Source organism: Triticum aestivum, chromosome 3B (assembly GCF_018294505.1).
Source record: "Triticum aestivum cultivar Chinese Spring chromosome 3B, IWGSC CS RefSeq v2.1, whole genome shotgun sequence".
In the NCBI taxonomy this organism is placed as follows: Eukaryota; Viridiplantae; Streptophyta; class Magnoliopsida; order Poales; family Poaceae; genus Triticum; species Triticum aestivum.
In genome coordinates this window covers 261651053-261660535 of record NC_057801.1, presented here as the reverse complement: position 1 = coordinate 261660535, position 9483 = coordinate 261651053, and the positions used below count along the sequence as shown (strand labels likewise).

The following is a 9483-nucleotide window of genomic DNA, read 5'->3' as shown; positions in this document are numbered from 1 at the left end:
ATCTCTCTCTTTAATGTATCCTTGAAAATAAATATCAGACGGTCTTTAAAATCCCTTTGTCGAACGATCAAGGGCATATGCTTCTTTTCCATATGATAGGCATAGACCTTGCGAAAGAAACGTCAAGCGGATCCTTATAGGTATAGGTGTGCATAGGTGTGCGTGCGTGCGTTCATAAGTGAGTATATGTGCTTATGTGAGCATCCGAATATGTACTAGTGTGTTAAGAATAGAGAAATGTTTCTTGACTTTTTTTTGGACTTTTATACCTTGCAAGTCCTTGTGGCACATCTCTCGCTAAAAGAAAAATCTGGAGGAGCATCCCCTGGCGAGTGGCGACCACCTCCTACTGAAACCGACGCGCGGCGCCCCCACGGCCGCTGCGGCAGACACCTGACGGCTGACGCGCCAACGCCTGGCTGGTGCTCCTTCCGCACGGTGGCGAGGCGACTTTCCGCCCCTCCGCCCGGTCTCGCACGCCCCGCGTACGCCGCTTCCCCCTCCCCCGCTCCGCTTTATCCCTCCTCCGCCTACCCCACTAGGCCACTACTGCTCGGCTCTCTCAGCTGCTCCACATTTCCTCCACGGCTGCTCCTCACGGGGGATCCTTCCGAGAACTTGCGGTGCCTAGCGAGCGATCTCGCCGTGTGGTGGCGCCCGTCCTCGCCGGCGCCGAGAAGCGGGATCCTGATTCCCGAGGTGCGTGGCCGCCGCCTGCATCCCGGTCCCTCCTGTTTTACTGGTTCAGGCAGACACGCCAACTGTTGCTGTGTGCTCTTTGGTTTTTTATAGAGGCCGGTTCGATCGATTGTAGTTTTCTCGAGTTCTAGATCCCTCGTCGGCGCTTGTCTGGTGTTGTTTTGGGCGACTGGATGTGAGGAAATTTGGTAGATTTCGATCTGCCCCCCCTGGAATTCTAGCGATTTTCCCGCTGGTTACCCTCCTGGAAGATGGGAACCGCAGGTAGTTTGTTCGCCTTGGCTTGATCTCGACCTGTTTGTTCTTCAGCCCACGTAAAGCTGCGTGTAGCATCAGTAGATCCAGTTCTGCAGGGTGAAAGGGACAACTGATCGTATCTAAATATTCCAGTGTTAGCGCGTCTTGATCGTTAGGTGTTCCATCAGGCACCAGTATTATAATCGACGCTACAGTGGAATTAGTGCCTTGCGCTTATAGGTTCCTCTCCTCCCATTTCCTTTCGCCAAAAAAAAGGTTCCTCCCATTTCAGAGGTTCCCATGGTTTGCGGCTCATCCTGTTAATTTCCTCTCTTTTTTTCAGCGGCTCTTGGAGCTGTGCGTTTTTTTATTATGAATTTCTTAGTTTTTCTTGTTCTAGCTACAAACCAAATTTTGTTAGTTTTGTACTACGTTGTTACCTGAATTTTTAGTTATGTCACACTCCTTCCATCACACTGGCTTACTGAGTTGTCATTCTGTTCCTTCGCCAGTTTTCTTCCCATATGAAGATGGAGATAATTTATGGGCATTCATCCGTGTGATAATATTTTTTGCAGGTGTTTCAGTTACATATCTGACAAGAGTCGTTCCCCTTTAGTTAGCAAAATGTCATTTCTATGGAAGTCAAGCAATGGTGGTACAACGGAGAAAACCTTGACCTTGGAAGAACAGCAAGAGAAAGTAAGATGCTACTCTTCAACTTTAGAGCTCTATTTGTCTCAACTGAAGTACTTAATCTTAAGGCCATTTGGCTGTTCTATTTACCGAGCAGATAAATGAGGTACGAAAGCAACTTGAAGAACCCTCGTCGCTAGCAATACAGGGTTTCCTTTCGGATGCCTCGATACTGAGATTCCTTCGAGCTAGAAACTGGAATGTGCAGAAATCGAGTAAAATGCTGAAATCAGCTGTGAAGTGGCGAGCAGCATACAAGCCAGAAATGATTTCCTGGGTATGTCTGGTTTAACCAATTCTTATGTTCATGTTCGATTGTAGATTCATGCGTTTATTGGCAAAACAAAAAAGCAGTGTAATTAAGACATCGACGAGAAATTGGAAGAGCAGGTAGTACTCGAAGAAGCATGCAGAGTAAGTTTACTGTAGGAGGAATAAGCTTGTCAGTGACAGTAACACACCACTGTGCTGATTGGATGATATCGGTATTAATGAACTGTTGGCTGAAAACATTATAATGCAAAAGAAGATTGTTCTTAATACTTCAGAAGCTACTTGTATTTCCTGGTTTTCAAGGTAATATAAGCTTTTCATCCTTTCAATATCCAGGAAGAAATTGCACATGAAGCAGAGACTGGAAAGATATATAGGGCTGACTACAAGGACAAACTTGGAAGAACTGTTCTTGTTCTGAGGCCAGGCTTAGAGGTTAGCTCATTCACTGCAGCGCAAATATCTGGAAATAATTTCATCATAAGATTCTTAAGATGTATATTCTATATTTGCATAAAGAAACATGATTATATATATTCATATGCATATACCTCTCGCATAATAATCTTTGGAATCATATTGGAGTTGCTTGATCTGAATAAATCGTAATAGTGTGAAAGCGACATAGCAACTGCGAACCACAATTAGAGCAACTCTAGCAGATCCACTATATCCTCGCCGGCCTGTATAATTCTGGCGGTTTTACAGTTTTTCGCATTTTTCGGCCCGAACACGCCTGCTAAAAGTCCACCAGCCCATAATTTTTTTACAGGCGGCCCGCAAATCTGCCCATCCGCTCTTTATGTACGGGGTCGGGGGCTTTTTAGGGTTTGTGTCCTGGATAAGCTCCGCCGCCTTTGTCGTCTCCTTTCCTTTCTCCGGTGAGCAATTAGCCGCGCGTTTCTTTTCCTTTCTCACCGATCCATGGTCGGTGGTGCTTGCGCGCGTGGCGTCCATGTGGGATTGCCGCCGCGCAAGCTCGCCTGGCACAGCGCGGAGGCTGGCAGCTCTAGCCGGTCCACCGTCAAGCTGTGGTGTTCCAAGCAGGTGGCGAACGCGACCACCTCTCCCGCAGCGGCGGGCGGAGCGCGTGGGCCGGTTTCAACGAGCTCCACGAGGTGCTTTTTCCGCACACCATGAGGTGCCGGGAGGCGGATGCGGAGCTCCTCGCCGCGGAGCGCGCGGTGGCAGCTGGAGAAGAAGGCACCGCCGACAGGCTTGCGCCACAAAGGAGGACCACGCCTACGCCCACGCTTGCCGCAAGTCGGTAGAGAAGTTCTACCTCGGCCTTGACGACTGAGCCGGCCTTCCCTAGGTTTAATTTGTAGTTTGATCTATGTTTTAAGCTATGTATGAACTCCGGTTGTGTTGTGAAATTTGTAGCGCGAATTAGTTTTTAAATTTGCAGTACGGACTATAGCGGATCTATTCTGCCGGGACCTTCTAGTTCCCACAAAATCGTTTTAGGGGGAACCCTAAAACTATTTTGCAGTACCGATAGGGATGAAAATGGAGTGGAAAGTTTCCGCTTTTCCGGGCCAAAAATGGAAACAGAGAGGAAATATGGAAACGAAAATGGAAATTTGCAAAACGGAAATGGAAATGGATTTTTTTATGCAGAAACGGAAACAATAACAGAACGGTGTTTTCCGGTGGAACAGACGTGGAAACGGAACTCTCCGTTTTCGTAAATATGGAATTTCCGTTTCTACTATAGGTAGCCCAACTACCAAAGAACACACAATGACACAATGGGTAGAATGAGCAGAATTGATCATCTAAGGACCATCTTTTACTACCATACACGTACTCAACTAGACCCTATACCTTTTACTACCATACACGTACTCAACTAGACCCTATACGGGATTGTCATGTACTCCTACAATACTATCCTATGTTGCTAACATAACCATATTATTTTGTAGTCATGTTAACAATTCCATAAATTTATTTGTTTTTTGTTTATATTTCTCTACGATTCAAGGAGATTTTAAGTTCTGGTCAACAAACTGTTTTGTTTCCGTGTCCGCTCTGTATTCGCTCTGTGTCTGTTTCCGGTAGTATTTGTTTTCGTATTTGTTTCCGGGGTTTCTGTATTCGTTTCCGCTTCTGCAAAAAAAAAAATGAAAACAAATATGGTAGCACCCAGTTCCGTCCGTTTCCGCGCCGTTTTCATCCCTAAGTACCGATTTATACAGGATTTGCTAGAGTTGCTCTTGTGGAGCTATCATGTTAAGTTGTTAACCCTGCTGATATGAGCTCCAGATTGATCTATCAACCTTTAAGATTTCAAAATTCATACTCAAATACCCGACCATTTTGAGGAGATACAAAGATAGCTTCACGTTTGTTTGTGAATCATACATGTTTTCATTCTTCGCAATATGCATGAATCTTGGGAAGCAATTTTTGTTTACCTTTTTTGTTTTTGTTTTATGCCTATTTTACTTTATTGTGTAAATTATGGGGATGCCTCTGTATGTTCGTTTTCTAGTTTTGTGTTGACTCTCAATCGACATCACTCTGGAAGTCTGGAGTCTGGACTACACAAGTCTCTGGTTCAAATGTGAAGTACTGTAGCTTCGTTTGTTCTAACTGTGCTTGCTTAATGTTGAAATATAACAGAACACTACCTCGGGGAAGGAACAAATTAAGTATCTTGTTTACTCTCTGGAGAAAGCGATTATGAATCTGACGGATGATCAGGAGAAGATGGTGTGGATGATAGACTTCCAGGGCTGGACCATGGGAAGCACACCGCTCAAGGTGACCCGGGAGACCGTGAGTGTCTTGCAAGACTGTTATCCCGAGAGATTGGGACTTGCAATCCTTTACAATCCTCCTAGATTATTTGAGTCTTTCTATAAGGTGAGCAGTTGCACAACCTCAATCATTACTCTGTGAACAACATTTCTGCCTTTTGTTTTCCACACTCAAGAAAAAAAGGTGCTATTGTGCCAGTATTCGACAATTCTTTGCTGTATTGCTAATTCTCTAGTCAGATCACAGCTCTTTAGCTATCCCACCAATTTGTCTTTTTTTTTTGAGAAATACAAATTTGTCTTTTCTAATTTATGTTAGCTGTATTGCTTCCTGATATTTGGCGGTCTCCTCTAATATATCTGTTTTAGCGTGAATCAACCGTTAAAAAACCCATTGTGGTGTGCTATGTTCCCTGATACAAAACCCAAACTCTGGAAGCACTTATAAACCCAAACATGGGCACGTTGGAAATATCATTACTGAGTCAGATTTGTCGGTCTCATTTTCTCTTGGATAGTAGATTGCAGTGGTTATTCCAGGTAAAAAAGAATGACTGCACTGGTAATTGTTAGTCTTTATTGAGCTACTATATTTGTTGTAAGATCAAACTGCCTAACTTACAAAAACCAATGGCAGATAGTGAAGCCATTCTTGGACCATGAGACTAGCAAGAAGGTGAAGTTTGTGTATTCCAATGATAAGGAGAGCCAGAAGATAATGGCAGAGGTCTTCGACATGGACAAGCTCGACTCGGCATTCGGAGGAAGGAATCTAGCCACCTTTGAATACAGCAGCTACGCAGAACAAATGAAAGAGGATGACAAGAAGATGCAATCTAATGATGCGGGCTCTGACGCTTCAAGCGAGGCTTCCTTCTACAGCGGAACAGATTCCCCGAAGCACGAAGATGGAGAGCACGGCGCGATGAAGAAGGCCTGCGCCACTTAACTGCTAATAGTTGCTCTATTTGAGAGATCTGTAGTAAGAATATACACAATCATCTAGCTAGACCTTTTGCGCCAGTGTTTATCCTTTTGTCGGTCACATTTTCGGGTCCAAGACTTGGAATGTTCTCTGTCCGTGGTATCATAGAAGATCAGGAAGAGAAGCTTGGGCCAGAACGTGTGATGCATTGACATCTAGCAAGTAACATAAATGAGAAATATTACCAGGGCTGTCCTGTTGCAGGCGCTTCTATACGAAATAATTTGATGTTCAGCTCATGTGTTCCATGAGCAGACTAACCGATGCACTTTACTACTTGAGTGTTGTTCTGGTTTAGACTACCCACGGTGGGAATAACATAGTTGGTAACATAACACATATTTAGACAAAATAGATGATGTGGCAAGTAATTAATGAACAAAAAGAGTCATGTGATAACATAGCTAATTACTAGTAGTGTGAGTAACAATCACACATATCAAGGCAAAATGAGTCTACAACCTAATAAATGAAGTGTTGCATGACACCACATATATGTTACTTTCCACTAGAGCGATGCTATGCACATGATGGTGTGCGAACGATAATGTGTATCAATCCGTCCATGCACATGAATAAAGTGCAGTTGACGGCTGGTTTCATCATCGTTCGGTTGTCGTGCATGGTTTATCTTCTGCACAGCACTTTTCTTCCCACTATAAAGATAGTAATATAGACTACTCCCTCCGTCTCAATTTACAAGTCCTACGCATATACCTAGGTTGTCAATTTTATCACCCTAATATAAACTATATAACATAAAAATTATATCTTTTGAAAATAGAACATATGAAGTTTATATTGGTATATTTTTTGTAATATATGACTTGTATTAGGTTGGTCAAATTGACGACCTAAGGGTACGCGCACGCCCTGTATATTGAGAGAGAAGAAGTAGTAACGTATGCATGTTACTAGTTTAAGTTATTGCCTATTGTGATGGATGTTACTTTGTGCGGCTGATGACAAGTACTCCCTCCGTCACGGTTTAAAAGGCGCGTTTGGAAATTCTCTGGGACCTAGGTGGTTATCTATTGATTGTTAGATGGGCTAAAAAATAGCATTCATACTACGCATGCATATAGAAATAGTACTCCGAAGTACTAATTAGCTACTAGAAATAAATGCAATGCGCCCTAAATCTTGTCTATTGTGGAAACACACGCAAATTTAACTGTGCCTTCTAAACCGTGACGGAGGGAGTATTGAAATTAGCTACTTTGAATTAATTGATGCCGCTGCGGTCAATTAATTAATTGGTATAGGAGGGAGTAGTATTTTCATGAACCAGGATATCTGGCATTCTGGCTGGCTTCTTCCAAAGAGTAGGAACAGGTTGCCCAATACCTTAAATTTTTTTTTGAAACAAGTCCCAATACCTTAAATTGACCAGTAGGCCATCTTAACACGCGTGGATATTTGTAGCGGCAGCTATTTTTGATGATTTCTACGATCTGGCTTGCGAGTTCTCTCGAACTTATTTTAATCATTGTAACAGATTAGCAAATACAGTAGCTCATGAGCTAGCTAGTATGGCTACGAGAGGATGGCTATGAGAGCACATTCTTCTCTGTGGGTGGATGATGCCCCGTCAGAGATTGTCCCTCTCTTGTTGAATGATGTAACAATTATCAAAAGCTAATAAAGGAAGGGAAGTATTTAAAAAAAACATGCGTTGATATTTTCGATTTCTTTTTATAGGGGTGGGTGGATATTTTAGATGCATTTTCTCATATGATGGACTCTGAAAAGTCGCATACCTAGTGGGCTGAGGCCATTGAGTTTTCAGTGAGATTAATTGACTTATCTATAAACAATGTTAACAAAATTAAGAGGGCCTTTCTTTGGACCGACAAAAAATATCATGGGTGGGAAATGCAGAGCAACTAACTAAAGGTTAGCCTAAGTAAAACAAAGGTTAGCCTTCGATTCAAAAAGAAAGAAACCACAAGTTAGCTCCCCAAGGGTTACTTTTGTCGTCTGGGAGCGCGTCAAATGGTGCGTCCAGCCATCGTCATGTGTCGCGTGTTGGGTGCTTCCTCTGTACCTTTTTTTTCTACACGCGTTTTTGAGTTTTAGATGTTTTTTTTGGAGGGGGGGGGGTTTATGTTTTTGGCTGTTTCTTTTCAGGTTTTGGAGGGGGGAAATGCTTTTTTTAACACATTTGTGCTTTCATGAGTAGCATGGTTGTGTTTCTCATGGAAGCACAAATTTGTTTTCCCGAGAAGCGTAACCTGTGCCTTCACAAGAGGCAAATCTTCTACGAAAAGTACATATTTGCTTCCACGAGAAGCATAACTGTGCTTCTACTCGAAAAGGAAAAAAGCACAACATTGCTTTCACGAGAAGCAAAAAACCCAGAAAAAAAGGGACTGCTGTACCTAGAAACAAGGACACCTTCAAACGACAACATGGACTTACTAAAGGTAACACGGACGTGGATTTTTGTTCATTAGCATACACTTTCTCTTCATAATGAGAAACCGACAACCCTAGGGCTTAGAGCATTAAATTCAATATGATTGCATAGGAAGTCCTCACGACCGTAATAACGCTCCGCCGATTTCAACAACATACAAAGAGATGTTAAAGAAAATTGTTAAGACAGCCCACAGGCAAAACCATATAAACCGTGCCTGGGCAGAAAGAAAACAACAAAGCATTCAACGACGATGAAAAATTATGTGCATGAAACAACAACGGTGAAAACGTAAAACTAACGTCGGGTAGCCTGGTAAAGGAGGACTTAGACCACGAAGATCGATCGTAGATGCCTCAACCATCAACCACCTCAATGCCCACAAAACCTAACCCTAATCCTAGATACAACATGAAATCTACGCCGGAGCGCCACACGGAGAAGATGGGAATCCACGGCCTCACCGGCGGAGGGAGGGAGCACGACATTAGGCCTCCAATATCGCCTACCCCACTAGCAGTAGGGAACGAAAGCGGTTCCTTGGGAGTCTCATCAATGCTAAGGTTGCCCTAAAGCCAGAATTTTTGTCTAAAAAGACCACTTATCCAATGTAATTGACAAAAAAGACCATCTCTCAGACGAATTGGCAAAAAAGACCGGCTGCTCTATGGCGGCAGGCGCGCCAGCCGACACGTGGCGCCTGCCGCCACGAGGGGAGGCGGCAGCACCTGCCGCCACAGGCCCAGGCGGCAGCTGCCGCGAAACAGAAATTGGTGCCCAGCGGCGAGCGCAATAGAACGGAATGGGCCATGGGGCCTGGCTCGCAGCCCACGTGGAGGCTGCCGCCAGTCCACCAGGCGGCCTGTACTGTTTCCCTTAAATATTTTGACCCTGCTGGGCCGCTGGATCCCTCTACATAATTTCATCTCTTATCATGTCATGCTTTCCACGTACTTCCTCCGTCCGGAAATACTTGTCATCAAAATGAATAAAAGGGGATGTATCTAGATGTATTTTAGTTCTGGATACATCCATTTTTGTCCGTTTTGATGACAAATATTTTCGGACGGAGGGAGTACGTGCAGGCTTCAGCTCAAAAATAAAAAAAAACATATCTGCAGGTTTTTTTCAGCAACAAATCTCATCAGCTATGCTCACGTTCCTGAACAGCGCAGCTCCAACTATGCCTGCGCTGGACCGTTGTGCACTCCAGCCGCCTCGTATAGAATTCAAACATATGGAAAAATAGTGCATGCCGCCTGGTGGAGTGGCGGCAGCTTCCACGTGAGCTGAGAGCCGGGTTCCACGGCCAACTCCGTTCCGTCGCTGGGCGTTGTTTTCTATTTCGCGGCAGTTGCCGCCTGGGCTTGTGGCGGCAGGGGCTGCCGCCTCCGCATGTGGCGGCAGGC

At 44.2% G+C, this 9483-nt stretch overlaps 1 protein-coding gene across 3 annotated transcripts; it reads left to right on the top strand.

Moving 5' to 3' along the window:
• Window positions 1–313: 313 nt before the first annotated feature.
• LOC123069626 (phosphatidylinositol transfer protein 3) lies at window positions 314–5931 on the top strand. 3 transcript variants are annotated; one of them, XM_044492532.1, is made up of 6 exons: window positions 314–485; window positions 1515–1638; window positions 1730–1909; window positions 2242–2340; window positions 4534–4776; window positions 5308–5931. In XM_044492532.1, the coding sequence occupies exons 2-6, from the start codon at window positions 1564–1566 to the stop codon at window positions 5617–5619; spliced, it is 909 nt and encodes a 302-aa protein (XP_044348467.1). In that variant the 5' UTR covers window positions 314–485; window positions 1515–1563; the 3' UTR covers window positions 5620–5931. The 3 variants fall into 3 exon arrangements, with proteins under 3 accessions (XP_044348467.1, XP_044348466.1, XP_044348468.1); XM_044492531.1 differs by having other exon boundaries at window positions 353–699; XM_044492533.1 differs by lacking the exon at window positions 314–485 and adding an exon at window positions 941–963.
• Window positions 5932–9483: the final 3552 nt, after the last annotated feature.

Excerpts from the sequence above, each read along its gene's own strand:
- LOC123069626 (XM_044492532.1), top strand. The coding sequence starts at position 1,564 with ATGTCATTTCTATGGAAGTCAAGCAATGGTGGTACAACGGAGAAAACC. Across the intron at positions 1,639-1,729 it reads TGGAAGAACAGCAAGAGAAA|ATAAATGAGGTACGAAAGCA; the intron begins GTAAGATGCTAC and ends TTTACCGAGCAG. Across the intron at positions 1,910-2,241 it reads AGCCAGAAATGATTTCCTGG|GAAGAAATTGCACATGAAGC; the intron begins GTATGTCTGGTT and ends TTCAATATCCAG.